This window comes from Haliotis cracherodii, unplaced genomic scaffold, assembly GCF_022045235.1.
Source record: "Haliotis cracherodii isolate W230 unplaced genomic scaffold, xgHalCrac1.p SCAF_13, whole genome shotgun sequence".
Classification (NCBI taxonomy): domain Eukaryota; kingdom Metazoa; phylum Mollusca; class Gastropoda; order Lepetellida; family Haliotidae; genus Haliotis; species Haliotis cracherodii.
In genome coordinates, this window is record NW_027266268.1 from 14,610,531 (window position 1) to 14,628,288 (window position 17,758).

Genomic DNA, 17,758 nt, shown 5'->3' on the forward strand with positions numbered 1-17,758 from the left:
TAAAATCATAAAGCTTGCTGTCATTTGGGGTTAAGTAGCTGACAAACAAAATGACTGCAAATTAGTCGAGTGAGTCACTGTGTATATTGTTTTGCGACGCTTTTAGCAACATTCTAGCAATATCATGGCGGGGTCACCAGAATTAGGCTTCACTATGGTACCCATGTAGGGAATCGAACCAGGACGTCCGGCGAAACGAGAGGACGCATTAACTACCAGGCTGCTTCTCCGCTAATTTTTCGAATTTGGTTATACTATGATACCCTGGTAAATAATGTAGCCAACCAGAAACATTAATTTCAATAGAATGTAACACTTCGAGTGACACACTGCGGTATTGAGTGGACTATTGATATTAAATATGTAAACTGTGCATATATTAATGAAACAGTAAGCATTCTTGTATTCAAAATGGATACCTTTCAACGTGGATTCCAACGTCTGTTCCCCATGTTAAATGTTTTACAATGTGTTTGAGCTGACGTTATCAACATCTGCTCGGAAAGGGGGCTGGTTCAAAGACTAGCTTACGTTAAATGTATATGAAATGCTTCCTGAACACCTCTAAGGCCAGCCTTTCGTTGTAATAAGTACAAAAAAGTTTTCATTTATATGAACCGAGCTGATAATTTGCATAACAATTCCTAAATGTTTTGCTCTTTTCTTAAATTATGCACATCCTTTGGGTCAAAGAGTGCCCTTATGCCACCTCTTCCGTTCCATTTCAAAACAAAAAGGGGGCAGTGGTTAGCCTAGTGGTTAAAGCGCTCGGTCGTCTCACCGAAGACCCGGGTTCGACACATGGGTACAATCTTCTGGTGTAGCCCGACGTGATATGTCTGGAATATTGCTAAAAGTGGCGAAGAACATACTCACTCTCTCCACTTTAAAACCGCTTCACGTTATTTTAGCAATCCCCTTATAAGTCAAAAGACATAACATTAAATCTCACTCACTCACTCACTCTGTTCCCGTAAAGATACATACATGCGTTCTTATAGCGAGGTCAATTACCCCACCCCTTATATATATAGCATAACGTTGACATGCAGTCATACCACGGTTTTTATGGTGAATATTTATTGTGCCACACCGTAGTTTCTTGGAGGAGGGCTCTTTAGACAATGGGGTTTGTTTAAGGGGAGGTAACCAGTATTCTTCACTATTTATGCCTATTGTTTCACAAATGTTTACGACGGACAGGCTGATAAGACATGGTTACTGGTTTCGTTGATCAGGCACGGCCAAGTCAATACCGTACTCGGTTTAATAAGCGCTGAGGGGGCATGAAACGTTTTAAATGTTCAGCGTCAGGACTACCTAGTTTCAACTTGGCTTCAACAAAGTAAATATTCTCCATATTGGGTTTTTACGTTTTACAAATAATTATGAGCATGTAGGGTAAAGAAATGGCTTTGTGTTCTCTAAATAGGAACACTTGAAATTTTGTTTCCAAAACATGTTGGGCGCTTACGCCGAATATTGTAGTTGATATCGCATTGACGTCACAAAGATACGTGAAGAAAGAGAGGCATGATGTACACTCGGGACCAGTCGGCGTATTCCGTCAGCTACGTGCTTCCTCGTGCGACAATAGAGTAATGCTATTCCTGATGTATATTTATATTAGACCTTGCCTTGTTCGTCTTGCACGAGGTTGCCTCTGTGGTCTTGTGGTAGAGCGTCCGCCCGGGGAGCGTAAGGTACTGGGTTCAGACCCCGGCCGCGTCATACCAAATGACGTTAAAAGTTAGTACTTGTTCTTACCCTGCCTGGCGCTCGACATTAAGGGAATAAAACAAGGACGGGTCGGCTCGGATTTAGTATACTGTCTCTGAGTGGGGTATTTATGTTAAACTGCGGCATGGTATCACAATGGGCTAGCACTATAAATCGGCATTATTCCAGACTAGTACAAGCAGACACACACACACGTGCATAGACGTTGCGAAATAAGTGCAATAATCTTGGACGCGACGTTAAACCCCTTTTCAACTCACCTCGCCTTACCTCACCAAGTGTTGCACGATGTACGAGTTTAAAACGGCTTATAGTTTGTGTACACTTTGATTTGGAAATTGAAACCATACAATCAAAACTTACATCATGTTCACCACTGCTAGTAGGTTAGGTTCTGCCACGCGGGCCGAAATGACCCTTGGGGTGATCCGCATGACACCGAGACTGGTCATGTACCATAAGGGTGGGTGATAAGTCTTTGGACTGTATCATATTTTGCTGATCCCCAATTTTTGGTAACATATTTGTCAGCCCCCCACCCCAAATACATGTAACATGCCCCCATCCCCTCCCCTACCCAATTCCCACCCTCTACTATAATAAATAAACAGTTATTAAATAAAGTTAAATAAGTTAAAATTGATATTTACATGTATATTATTGATTAATAAAATAGAACTATGTTATTTTTTATGCCCCCTTCACCCCAACCATAGTTTTTGCACCCCCACCCCCCCTTTCGCGGTTTCACTTATTTATGAACAACCCTCTCCTTCCCCCTCCCTCAACCCACCCCACAACTTTAATCTCACCGGCCCACACCCACCCACCCCCACCCACCCCAATAATAAATTACCACATCCTAACGTGACTTTGAAGAACTTAATGCGCAATTTACGGGAAAATGAATGCAAACTTGCGTAGTATCATATTTTGTTGTTCACCTGCCTGAGTGAAATACTAACCCAAACTAGAAGGACGGGACACGTATTCCTCCTTCATATTTCTAGTAATGTCCCTAAACATGAGATCGTAGTGTGTATATATGCTTCTCTGATTTGCTCATTAACTTTAGAACATTATCATTACTATTTGTCATCAAATATCTCCTTACGGTTTTAATAACTGCAGAATTTGGACGTCTTTTTTAACAATTTACCAGTCATAACATATGACTAACGATAATCTTGCCTACGTATTTACGCCGTTGAATTGATGTATGGTAATTCTCTGAGTAGTCAGATTAAAGGGTTTGCACCCCCGTGTTTATTGCATTTTGAGAGTGAATCAGTTGATTTTATGCGTCTTTCAACATTATGTCAGATACATCACAGCATGCAGGACATTAAACATGCAAGGGGAAACTACTCGGTGGTAAGTGAAGTAGAAATATGTACGACTTTGTTGAGGCGTGGTGAAATGGTTTTCAACGTCGCGTACAAGATTATTGCACATATATAGCCAGGTCTGTGTGCTTGTGTTTGCGTGTGGCTGCTTGTACTCATTTTATCGAGTTTATATGCTAGCCCACAGCAAGCTCACGCCTTACACGAGTGGATCACTTTCACTCCTTTGAAATGCACAATTGATGTAAGGTTGTTTTAAACGCCAGTCTACCCCCAAACTTGCCTGTAAGGAACGTAAACGACATCTGTGGGTGAGTGAGTGTGGTTTTACGCCGCTTTTAGCAATATTCAAATAATAACACGACACAAGAAATAGGCTTCACACATATGGGGGATCGAACCGCCAAACAACATGTGTCATTATGTCAACATATGTTATACAAAAAAAACTGTAGAGCTAGACCGATTATGGGCACCAGATCGTTGACCACAGCCCCCTTTATAATTGGAAAACGTCTGCAAAGGCCTTTCACCAATGTCATCGAATGGAGCAGACAGGTGCATCACACCATCTGTATATCTAGGTGTTTCACGTAAGCCTCTAATACCTTCCACATGGCCGACACGAGCCGAACAGGTCAGCACAGTTTTATCACTTGTTTGTTTACCTATATACTTACACGGGCGCGCAACACAATTACCTAACCGCGATAGGGGGATCCCGCATCTTAAGGACGACTTGATCAGTAGGATACTTGACCGAGTGATGACCTCACCTACATCTGTCCATCACCATCTCCTTCCCCCTACCTGCCCATCAAACACCCCATCTGACCACCTGCCCATCAAACACTCACCTACCTATCTTCCCATCAAACACCCCATCTGACCACCTGCCCATCAAACACTCACCCACCTACCTTCCCATCAAACACCCCATCTGACCACCTGCCCATCAAACACTCACCTACCTACCTTCCCATCAAACACCCCATCTGACCACCTGCCCATCGAACATCCCATCTGACCACCTGCCCATCAAACACCCATCTGACCACCTGCCCATCAAACACTCACCCACCTACCTTCCCATCAAACACCCCATCTGACCACCTGCCCATCAAACACTCACCCACCTACCTTCCCATCAAACACCCCATCTGACCACCTGCCCATCAAACACTCCATCTGACCACCTACCTGCCCATCAAACACTCCATCTGACCACATTCCAATCAAACACTCACCCACCTACCTTCCCATCAAACACCCCATCTGACCACCTGCCCATCAAACACTCCATCTGACCACCTTCCCATCAAACACTCACCCACCTACCTGCCCATCAAACATCCCATCTGACCACCTGCCCATCAAACACTCACCTACCTACCTTCCCATCACTCCCCCCGCCCAGCTGTCAACTCTATCCTATAACTCTACCACCCATTGCCCTACCTACCCCCACCTACTATCATCCTACATGTCAACTACCAACCTTCCCTCACCCATCCCTCCCTATCTGTCGACCCCCTTACCATTGTCCATTACCACACACACACACACACACACACACACACACGCACACGCACATACACACACACACACGGACCCCAACGACCCACCCGTTCCAAAAACAGTTCCTTACCTGCCACCACCACCTTAAACCCCACCCCGTACCCCCGACCCCACCTTCACAGATATAATCACACGCCAATTGACCAACCCATCACCCGAACCAATTACATCCACGTGTTCTCATCCCCACTTCTCCTCCAGTCTCCCTCTTCCTATCTATAATTACCAACACCGACAGTCTCACGTTTAACATTCAACATCTCATAATGCTCCTCACAATCTGACATAACCCTGTCAGCACGACACTGGTGAACTTTGGGGCAATGAGCTCAGATCACACCAACTAATCTCATTAAAGGGCATCGAAGACACGATACAGATAATACTAGCTTCCCGGCGACAGCTTACATTGTTATACCAGTTCCGGGATATCTGACATGAAGGCATAGTTCAAGACGCGCATCGATAAGCCCTAGTTACATAACCCATCTTACCAACAACGTGTCTCACGTTGAGATACATACTATTCAATAGACAAAAATTTAAACAATCGATGTCATGTGAATTTAAAATCGAAACTGAATTAATCTTAAGATTGAAATTAATAAATAAATACATACCCGGGCTACTAGAATCGCTTTCCCTGTTGCTCATTGCATCGGTAAAATGTCCATCGTCAAAACAAACCGAGCATTTAGGCAACCGCCAGTCAGGAAGATATATTCATATAATATTTATGACCCCAACAGCCCAAGTGTGACAGTAGGCTTGTGGAATACACCTGAGAACATCTCACAGTCTGTGGTCGACAGTAGGCTTGTAGAATATACACGAGATCATCTCACATATCTTCGAAAGCAAACGGCTCAACTGTATTATTTATTTAACATCGTGTATAAAAATCTCCATGTCAATGTTCAGCGCCTCGCTATAACGCGGTAGGTCCGACAATATACGGGCATATCGCGCGGCATGTTGTTGTAGTACAAGTGAAATGAATTCATTTTCTCCTTTGTGACTTGGACAGAAACTCGAGATATAATCAGGACATATTAAACTCGGGTTTATTGAATTATGATCGTCAAACATAGGTCAAACGTGTAGGCAATCAGGGTCAAACGTTTTGTGGAGGGAGGCGCAGGTCAATCTGGCGAGGTGTACCGATCAATACTCCGTGATGACAACGTTGTGGAAAAAAGTGAAGTTTTATTCAACGTCGTTGACGCGACCAGATTTGCATGTTACAACCGCACGCCGGATAAGCAAACGGGCGTAGTTCTTTTGTGTTCCTTTTGAATAATGTCAAGTATAGTGCACAAATCGTTATTTGTAATAAGATATGTATGTTAAGCGGTAATAGGTGTATTAGCACTATGGGATAATGTTTGTAGCCGGTTGGTTGCTGTCGACAGCACAATGAAGCGGACACATGTATTTGTGCAGATGTATTGCTGTGAATAAGTATATACATTGCATTGAATGCATGTATGGTTCGTCGTTGTGGATGTTGTGTGTCGTCGCTGCCGCAGATGTCAGTGAACACCCCCTTGGATAAAAACCTGTGGGTGGGGCTGGGTTCCATACAAAAACTCTGCAAGGCGTTCGGCTTAGACAGGGTCGAGGCCAAGTTAATGTGGCCTCAAGGTGTTTACAGTTTGGTCCTTGGAGTTGGAGAATATTTACAAGTTATTTGGGACCTTGAGACGAGGGAAGAGTCCTCCTTAGAATGTAATAAGAAAATGGGTTTATACCAATTGGAGTGCCCCGAAACGTCCAGAATAATGTTAAACGTAATTTACCTCCCAAAGTACTTAATATGTATGCACACGGGATTTTTCTGGTTTTGTGTGTGTGTGTGTGTGTGTGTGTGTGTGTGTGTGTGTGTGTGTGTGTGGTTTTACGCCGCGTTTAGCAATAGTCCCACGATATCACGGCGGGGGACACCAGTAATGGGCTTCACACATTGTACCCATGTCGGGAATCGAACCCGGGTCTTCGGCGTGACGAGCGAGCCCTTTAACCACTAGGCTACCCGACCGCCGCTACTTTACTGGACCCTCATATTACCTGCAAGGACCCTTTAAATTGGTTTTGGGGTTCCGTGGACCCCCTCGTTTGTAAGTCAAGGTAAACCCCGGTCTTAGTGCTTCGTGAACTCCTTGGGGTGAATCCTTGGGAGGTTTGAAGGTGCAAAGCTATCACCTGTGACTTGTCCCGGGCCATGCAGCCTGTATTACTTAATGTATATAGTGCATACAGACTATACATAAGGATAGTGGACATACATATCATGCATCTATTTTCACACATACCGTTTCCCACATTTAGATCATTTAGTATGAGTATGACTTATTACTTTCACAAAAGTCAAGATTTTTATTTGTCCCACGCTTCAGTACTCAAGTGATACTTTTTTATCAGTTCTGTATTTTTGCAAAATAATTTATGCTTCAGAACTCTGTCCTATAGTGTTATAGTAAGGCCAATGTGGCTTTGGGCTTCGGTCAGATATATTCCAGCTGTATCAGAATTTCGTGAGTGAATGAGTTGGGCGTCGATTTGTATTCCAGTTATATCACGACGTGGCACCTTAATAAGGGACAAAAGCCCGAGGCGATGCATGTCTCAGACGTTTACCACGTTTTAGAAATCCACGAACAAGGTATGGTTCTGACAAACCAAGAAACATAATCGGGGCGAATCGGGATTCAAAGCCACGATCAGACGTTTCTGGCCCGCCCAAGGCACCCAACTCTGCACAATGTATTAGGGCGTCCAAAACGACTGGGCCACCCGTTCCCCCATACCATAAATAAAATAGTCCGGCCCAAATAAACTGGTGGTTAATATCGCGATCATAACCATGACTAGCGGGTAGGATTACATATAAAGAGCCACGTGGAAACCACCCAATCCACATTTATTTCTACTCTTGAGAAAAAATATGATGGCCTTTAAAACTCTCATGCCCCACTCGGCTTTTTCCGAATAGCCCATATAAACATTTCACTAGGAGTCAAGTATCATTGAAGTATACCTCGTTATAACGAATCGTGGGGAGCAATGCGCTCGTAGTCAAAATTGTATTAAAGTGCATGTACTCGTAATAGCTAAGGAGACGCTGTTAGCCTATCGTGGGCTCGTTACGCAGTCGTGAAAGCATGTTTTGAGTACGTGCATGATAGTCACTCGCTACCTACAACAAACATGTATCAAGGATTATTACAACAGGACGCGGAGATAATGCTAGGCCTTGTGTGAAGTGCATTAAGTTGAGAACAGAGGTGTACCGAGGTCCGTTCCACAAAGCGAACTTACTACTATGATTGTCCTAAGTCCATTATAACCAAAGACTTTCGGCCGTCGTACTAGGGTCGATTTGTGGCCAGTTCAACAATATATTACACGTATTTCAGTTTGTCAGTATTGAGTTGAAGCTGATACATACCGAAGATGAATAAAGACATCACTCGTACTCTCTTCATCTGAAGTTAATTCAATTTAACTTTCAAGAGTTCGTTTTTCGGGAAGCGTCAACTCGTCAATAGAGACTTCGTTTCGGAAAGGGCCATGTTTGTTACGTGACCAGAGTATATTCCTCCGCTTTCAACAGCGGTCTCGCAGCTTTCAAGAATATATTTTTGAAGTTGATTTTTTATATGATCACATACAAATGTATGATAAAGAATTATAGTCACATCAAATATTTTTTATTACTATTGTTTATATGTTTTTAATTTTTTGCTCGGAACTACTTTATAAGTCGCAATTACAAAGGGTGGAAAACGTCCCAGCGTGTCAGGTAGGGAGAATTTATGTTTCAAGGTTTTACATTTGTAATGGAAAAAAAACAAATTCGATAAACAAATACACAAAAGGTATAATAAATAAGATATTTCACGTGTCTCGTGAAATACCATGGTGCTCTCATCTCGTGACGGGCGAAAGGAGATATTTTCACGAGTGGCGTGAAATATCCTCTATAAATGGCGTCATACGTTCATACGTCACATACGTTCCACGACGTTACGCACGACATTAATACATAGTGTATAAGTGATATTGATAATTATTTCATTAAAAAATGTCGTCTGTATTTTCATTGGTTAAGAAAGGGTCTTTGACATGCTGCAATCAAAAGTGGTACTACCCTGCGTGATTAAGCCAATGAACTCCACGGAGATAAATATTTTCAACCAATCAGCGAGAGCCTAATATAACGCCAAGCTTGTTGTTTAGCAGCATATCCATGGTGAACAATATGGCTGCGCGTTTCGCCGTCATTTGCGAAAACGAAAAATAGAAGGAATTCTCAACTCCAATTGAAATATTGCTGTTTTTTTGTTATGAAATAATACAATTAGTGACCACAATTCGGACTGCTGGCCTCGGTCTATGCCAGTTTTTAGCGCTCATAAAACATAACCCTATATTGGCTTTGTATAAATGGTCAATAATTGACAAAAATAGGCCCATATACCTCACTCACTTTCATACACATGCCATGTATAAATGATGAACACGTCACAGCGACGCCGTTCCCTTGGGAGAATCACGGCTTGACTTGCGTCTCAGAACTTCTACCATACTGTTTCATCTATGACTATTTCATCGATATGTCTTGTGAAGAAATGTCAGATATATGCCACATAGGTCATGATATTTGAACACAGCCATTCCCATCACAGATAGCAGACAAGGATAGAGCTCGTATTGGTAAGCAGTAATTGGCGAGTTTTTAACGCCGTGTGGAGCTTTTATTCAACCAAGGGGCCGATGGTCAAACTGGTCAACTTCAGTAATCGTCCTACGCATCCCACCCACCTGTTAGAGAAACTGTCTACGTTTTTTCTTATGGAAGATGAAACGCGTTAATGCGAGGGGGTATTGATGCATGGGGATGCTGATCAAACGTTGCTACCCTCAGTTTCGCCTTGTAGCAAGGTAAATCGATTCTGACATTTCCTATGCGTTTTCGATGACAAGATATAACTCACGGATATTGTAAACACGATGAAAAGAATATATGGATGTTTCGCACGACTGCAGAGTTACCGTGACCGTTTCATAAACATTAACGATTTGTGGTTTCAGGATATTAAAAAGGCCGTAATGAAAAAAAACTTTTAAGCGATGCAATAAAAAAATTCTCACTAGACATTATGTCGTAATGTTAACGAAAGGTCGTGTTATAACGATGACACCCACAAAGCTAATGTGACGTAAAGAGTGAGTGAGTATGGTTTTACGCCGTTCTTAGAAATATTCCAGCAATTTGACGGCGGGGGACATCAGACACGGGCTTCACATCGTGTACCCATGTGGGGAATCGAACCCGGGCCTACGGCGTGACGAGCGAACGCTTTAACCACCAGACGACCCCACCGCTACGCGACGTTAAGAAGTACATTGTCCTCACGTATGAGACACCGAGGTTCTACTGTCCATTATGATACTTATGTTTATATATTCCTGATTGTATTGAGTGAGTGAGTTGGGTTTAACGCCGCTTTTACCAGTATTCCAGTCATATCACAGTGTGTCAGCTTCATGTGGGAGGAAAGTGATATAGGTCTTAGACGTTTACCACTTCGGTGAAACCCACGAGCACGGGTATGGTGCTGACAAACCTAGAAACATAATCGGGGCGAACCGGGATTTGAACCCACAATCATAGGGTTCTTGTGTCCAAGGGACGCAACTCTGCACAGCGAATTGCGGCGCCTTAGACGACTGGGCCACCCGTGCCCCTCTCGTTTTATTGTGTGTTTGAATGAAGATGTTGATATTACAAAAAATATATATTAATATAATAACCAATAAATCTCTGAATGATTCATATGTGAACTGTGGATTTTGATAATGATAGTAAACAGAGAAGAAAATATATTTGGAGAAACGAGTGACGCCATTACTCGTGATGGAAGGCAGAAACTATTGAGATACGTAATTTCAGCAGTAAATCGGCATTCTTTCAAATAGTTTGGGGGGATTCGAGGTCGGAATGGATCCTCGTGTTTGTCGACCAGATCGGGGACAGAGTGGCTAAACGTGTAGTGTATTAGACGACCTCATAAGTCCTTTTATTGCAGGCCATTGTAATGCCGGAATATTGCAGCGGCGTTAAATAACATTCACTCACTCACTGATTTATACCCGAATATCAAAGTAAATCTGACATGAGTATAGCATTAAATTAATTGTTTCATGTGATCATAAAGTGTTTATCTTCACGACCATCGAACGTGCATGTCAACTTTGACAAGTATTCCCAGGTCGGACCACAGAGGTGTCACGTTCACATACACAAACACCACGGCTCGCCCTGCACGGAGATTACGTGCTGACTCAAATATGACTTGAATTGTCGAGATCGGGTTATTGTCACCTATAGATCACTTCGTGTTTCTTTGTTATTTCCGTGTAAGACGGAGGGGTGATTACCACAGCAAACCGTTAAACTTTATACTGCTTCAAACGTACTTTGGGTACTAATTGGTTAAACTGAGAAACCCCGTGCAAGAACATACGTTTTTGAACAAGGCGCTGCATGATTTTTTAATTTATGTTTTTCAATGTGTTTTCGTTCAGTGAGTGGCGTTGCCTTCATGAAAAAGAGGTAATATAATATCATTTTTGGAAAATTCCACATGGCTACCAATTAATTTATCATTTGAAAGAGTATATATGAGGCCAGTGGCGTTAAAGTTCAAAGTGTTACCAACACACTATGCGAACCTTGATCATCAACGCGACGACAAAATCAGTGTTGAAATATTGTGTTCCTCTCGTAGAACACCGAGCGACAATTGTTGCAATCAAGTGCCTCCTTGGTCTTGTGGTTAGAGCGTCTGCCGGGAGAGAGGAAGATCGGTGGTTCGATCCCCGGCCGCGTCATAAAGACGGTATACTTGTATCACTGCCTGGCGCTCGTCACTAACAGGATACAACAAGGACTGGTCGGCTCGGAATCAGTATACTGTGGGGGCGGTCGGGTGGCCTAGTGGTTAAAGCGTTCGCTCGTCACGCCGAAGACCCGGGTTCGATTCCCCACATGGGTACAATGTGTGAAGCCCATTTCTGGTGTCCACCGCCGTGATATTGCTGGAATATTGCTAAAAGCGGCGTTAAACATATTCACTCACTCAGTATACTGTGTCTCAGTGGGGTATTCATGTGGCATGGTATCTCAGTGGGCGAGCGCGTGCAGTGTGCATAAGACTATAGTCAAGATTAATACAAGCAGCCACAACCACTATCGGGGGTAGAATAGGTCTTCAGCAACCCATGCTTGCCGTAAAAGGCGACTATGCTTGTCATAAGAGGCGACTAACGGGATCGAATGGTCAGACTCGATGACTTGGTTGATACATGTCATCATATCCCAATTGCGTGGATCGATGCTCATGATGTCAATCACTGGATTGTCTGGTCCAAACACAATTATTTTACAGCCCGCCGCCATATAGCTGGAATATTGCTGAGTGCGTTAAATAACAAACAAACAAACAGTTGGGTGGTTTGTACAATTTCAGTTTTGTCACGGACTGTCAGAAAAAACATTGAAGAAGCGAGTTGTTTTGACGCAGCTTAGAATAATACACTTCTTTCAGTTATATCACGACATGTCAGCTAGATGTGGGAGTACAGCCCGAAGTGATCCAGGTCTGAGACGTTTACCACTTTCGTGAAACCGAGGCACACGAGTATGAAGCCGTCACCCCGAGAATCATTTTCAGGATAAATCCAGAATTGGAACCTGCGATCGTAGGATCCTGACATGATCAAGGGCGTCAACTCTGTATAGACGACTGGGTCATCGTACCTCCCCAAGACTCAGGTGACCCAGGTCGTAATCATGTACCCGATAAAGTCATCTCGACTACATAGTCACCGTGCCCACATTTGTTGTATATTCTCATAATTCTTTTTAATAATATTTCCGTTATCGGCGTGTTTGGGTTTAAAATTAACCCGAGTAAATCGATCGCGTTAAATACGTATACATGTCGCAAACAAACATATCTCTTGGGACAAGATATCGTGAAATAAAATAATCAATGACTTGCTTGTGAATGCACAATGGTTTCTTTTAAGTTAAACAACGCAGGGTAATCTTGGAGGTTACCCTTAAAGATAACTGTAATTTCAGATTTGCCAATATCACTCTAAAGTAAACAAAACCTTGCAAATACTGTAGATTATTTTTTCGTTTGTTTGACAAGTAAATTATTCCTTCATCCATTTACAGCTCATTACACCTATGAAACAATAGTAATGCCACAGTTCTCAGTGTAGAGTTAGTGAGTGAGTGAGTGAGTATGATTTTACGCCGCTTTCAGCAATATTCCGGCAATATTACGCGGGTGGATATCAGAAACGGGCTTTACACATTGTACCCATTTGGGGAATCGAACCCGGGAAGCGGAATGGGACGAGCGAACGCTTTAACCACTGGACTACCCCACCGCTCCTATCAGTGTAGAGAACATGAGTAAGGTGCCACGTAACATCGTTTACTCGAGCTCCGATATATCAGAAAGAAGGGTGCAATGTAATGGCCCCAGCATACTTCTTACGTCGCTTGTCTCGAAGTACCAATAATTCTCCGTGCATTCTACACGGTTTCAATGAGATTTTTGATGCAATATTTTGTAAAATTTTATTAAAATGTTTTTTTAGTGATAAACATAATTATAAAACACAATCAACGTACTGTGAAATAACATTCAATATATACACGTATTTAGTTATAAAAAAGTTGTTTATTGCCGTTCAAGCTGTAGCAAATGCATATACTTTACTGATATACCAGTGCCCCTGCCAGGTTCAGTGAGTGAGTTTGGTCTAAGGCCTCTTTGAATAGTATTTCATGGATCAGTTACATATCACTACAGCTTGGACCCGTGAAGATCCGGGTTAGAATTAGTCTTCAGCAACCCATGATTGTTTTAGGAGGCGACTGTGCTTGTAAGCGAATCGGGTCTAATGCTTTTAGCAATACTCGACCCACATCATGGCGAGGGGCCACCAGAAATTGGCTTAACATATTAAACCCATGTCGCGAATTGAACCCAGGTCCTTTTCGTGACAAACCACTTGGCTATCTCGCCGCCCTTTATATAGTAGTAACTCCATGACATGCAAGTGAACGAAGTCTATATTCTCATTCATAGGTACATATATGATTACTTCCCAAAGTACCCGTGAAGATCCGAATTCATCTTCATCCACCCATGCTTATCTAAAGAGGCGACTAACGGGATCGGGTGGTCAGGCTCGCTGATTTGATTGATGCATGTCATCGTATCCCAGTTGGGTGGATGCTCATGATATTAACCACAGGATTGTCTGGGCAGGCTCGATTATTTACAGACCGCGGAGACCGCCTCCGTGGTCTAGTGGTAGAGCGTCCGCCCGGAGAGCGGAAGGTCCGGGGTTCGATCCCCGGCCGCGTCATACCAAAAGACGTTTAAAGATGGTACTTGTTGTTACCCTGTCTGGCGCTCGGCATTAAGGGGCTTAAACAAGGACTGGTCGGCTCGGAGTCAGTATACTGTGTCTGAGTGGGTCATTCATGTTAAACTGCAGCATGGTATCTCAGTGAGCTAGCACTATAAATCGGCATCAGTCCGGACTAGTATAAGCAGCCACACAAACACACACACGTACATGCACGTCGCTATATAAGTGCAATAATTTTGGACGCGACGTTAAACTCCATTTCACCTTACAGACCGCTGGAATATTGCTGCGTTTAACAACAAACAAACAAACACTACAGCTTGATACGGGGGGAGTCACGTAGGACTGAGACGCCCAACACCGATGAACCCACGAGAATGCGTATGAAATATAATCAGGGCGAATCCGAACACAGAGTTTTCTGGCATGGGTGAGGCACTCGTCTCTACAGGACGAATTGTGACGTGTTATAAGACGATTGGGCCACTCGTGAACACACACACACACCCACACACCCCCACCCCCACACCCCCACACACATGTAGACTAGGTATATGTGTACATACGTATTGATATTGATTTTAAACAAAACTTGTAAGCAATTATTTTTGTATGACCCTTTTGAAATGTTTTGAATATATTTGTACATTTCAGGCGGTTTTTTTTATGTTATACATTAATTAAACGTGGCATTAAAACACTGAATAGAGATCATCGGCGTCTATCCTGAGCAGATTTCTATCATTTTATGAGAGCTTCTGTTAAATATATAACTGCCGTTCACTTCTAGCGTGTTGGCGTCGACTGAACGAAGTCATGTGTTAAATGTGAATATATCTGGCTATGGTACAATAACATTCAGAGAGTTAGTGAGTCAGAGAAAGAGAGACAGATAGACAGACAGATAGAAAGACAGACAGACAGATAGATAGAAAGACAGACAGTCAGAAAGTAAAAACATCTTCCTTGTGTCTGTACCATCTCGTGTATTCACTGAATGTTAGATATTTGCTGTGAACACAGCAATTCTGGTAGAGTCAATTTTGCACAACAGTAAAAGATACATGTTCGCAACAGGAAGCCAGAATACTATTCCTTATATCCTTAAAAACCGAAGACATACAAAACTGTAAAAAAACAATAAGAAAACGATCAGGTTTGATGGTTGAATGCCACCAGTCAGAAGTAAAACACGTTCACATGAAAACCCAGTCGGTTTCAGATCCTCAATAATTGGGTAAATCACACACAAAAGAACATACTGCATCAGTAAGTAAATACAATAAGCATCAGTGAGAATTGTTGAAATGCTAAATAGCAACCTAACCCGGCCATCTAGGAGGGGTAGCGACAAGAATGCAGTGTACTGGACTCCTTCCGCCATTTTGGTGAGGGGTTTGCTTGAGGTCCTTCCTTAGAAACGGTTTCTGAGTTAATCAGATGTGGATGTGGATGTGGACTCACGGCCCACAGAAACATGCCAGGGTCCAAAAACCGATCGTAGCGCTGAGGTGATCGTAACTCCCATACTTTAACATAGACTTATAACAGTAGTAGCGCTACGATTCCTTTTGTGATACTCGACCCAGCCTCCCTCTCAGACATAAAACTAATACTCACCCCATGAGCGGCTTTTTCACAATGATCACATCATCCTGATACACTTTTGCTGCTAAATCTTCATATTGCTTTACATTGTTATCAGTCTCCGACTTGTTACGCCGTTTCTTCTTCCTTTTGGTCCTTACTTTGCTGTTGCCGCCCATGACATTTTGTTCTGCTGGTAACAATATAAGAACGTCATAATACTTATGACGTCATGTGTTTGTGACGTCATTTAATTGTTGTTTCCTTGTGACGTTATGTTTCATTTCGTCCTGAGACCCCGATCGTGTTCAGATAGATTCAGGGCATGTCTGTTGTTCGGTGGTCTCCACAATCCACAGGAACGCGTGTCGTTGCTAAAATATTTCTAGTTGACATACATTTACACAGGGCCAGACACTCCGATAAGGCGACTGACTGAAAGAGGCGAGTAACGGCTGCGGGTAGTCAGGCTCGCAGACTTGGTTGATGCAAGTCATCGTATCATAATTGTGTAGATCGATTCTCATGACGTCAATCACTGGATTTATTGCTCCAGACTTGATTATTTACAGACCGGCGTCATATAACTTGAATAATGCTGTGTGCGGCGATAAACAACAAACACTCCGTATTGCACCGCTCGCCTTATATTGCTGTTTCTTGAATAAAATCATAAGCACAAGAACTTCATACATATCTGCGTTGTCTGGTAATTATTCGCTCAATACCGATGCATGAAACCTCCCAATTCTTTGTTGTGAAATAATCGATAGTCGGTCACTCGCAACTTTGTTCTTGTTTGTAAACAAACGCGTTTATTCTGAAATCAGTAGCCCGGCCGTGTGAAAGCCTTTCAGTGCGACTCACAGATTGTTTTGCATCATTATTAAGATATGCTCCTACATTGCGACAGTGAGAAGTATGACAATATATCTATACACATTCAAAAAATACATTGAATTACACTATCGCAAGCTGGCCGAAGGGCTATTAACACGATATTCACACGTGGAACCGCACAACCATTGTAAACAAAGCTTAAATACACATATGGCTGATATGAAATAGTTTTTGACGGTTTAGGATATAGGCATTGGAAATTAACGATTTGATATTTTCCCTATGAAAAATAATCACATACGTGTGCCTAAATGACTTTTCGAAAATGAAACAGATGAAAAACATGAAAATTATTGAATGAACGGAGAAAGATGTGAGGAATCGTCACATATCTCTGGCCTGGGGAAGATGTCCTAAAGTACTCACGGAAATGAAAAAAAACTTTTTTTTCGATCTCAGGTTTTAAATAAATGCAGTTAATATACAAAACATATAAATATTCAAACAACTCAATTAGTACTAATTGGGCATTGGCACAAATACAGCGTATCAAAGTTTTTTTGGTCTTTTTACACGTAAAAGTGTGTAAAAATATAAACAAAACAGACTATTGTGAAACTGAGCATAACCAGGTGTTTCTGCCATGTCAATTTGGACTTTTGAATGTTGAAAGTGCCTACAAATTACCTCCTGTAGTGTACATTTTGTATTGAGCACTGAGATAAAACTAGCAAATCCAGACTAGTACTTTTCCAGTTGTTTTGTTATTTCGTATTTACATCTACGTAATGCTTTGTGTCGATTATTAAATCCAGCAAAACAGTTTTTTTCCCATTTCCATGAGTACTTTAGGTCGACCGCAAGCAAGCCCGCGCGATATCATTATATCAAACCAAAAGAAAGAATCTCCCTCTGATGTGTGTCAAAGGCCTGTGGCTGTCTCTAAGAGTCGTCAACTGGCAGACGAAAGTTTTATTTTGGGAGGATGTCATAGACCTTACGGGTTGGCCAGTCTCCTTACTGTGTACACACCACACCAGTTGCCAAGATTTGTTTGTTGTTTGTTGTATGTTTGTTTGTTGTTTAACGCCGCACTCAGCAATATTCCAGCTTTATGACGGCGGTCTGTAAATAATCGAGTCTAGACCAGACAGTCCAGTGATTGACATCATGGTATCTAACGACAATGAGCGTAAGATTCT

The 17,758-nt window shown here is 42.4% G+C and overlaps 1 protein-coding gene across 1 annotated transcript in view; it reads right to left on the reverse strand.

Annotated features, from left to right (window-relative positions):
* The window catches only part of LOC139459660 (pre-mRNA-splicing factor 38B-like), a 34,817-nt gene extending 29,224 nt beyond the window's left edge, over positions 1 to 5,593 (reverse strand). The window contains exon 1 of the mRNA XM_071241267.1: positions 5,285 to 5,593. Coding sequence (XP_071097368.1) covers positions 5,285 to 5,318 — 34 coding nt within the window. The 5' untranslated portion in view covers positions 5,319 to 5,593. The remainder of the gene's footprint in view (positions 1 to 5,284) is intronic.
* Positions 5,594 to 17,758: the final 12,165 nt, after the last annotated feature.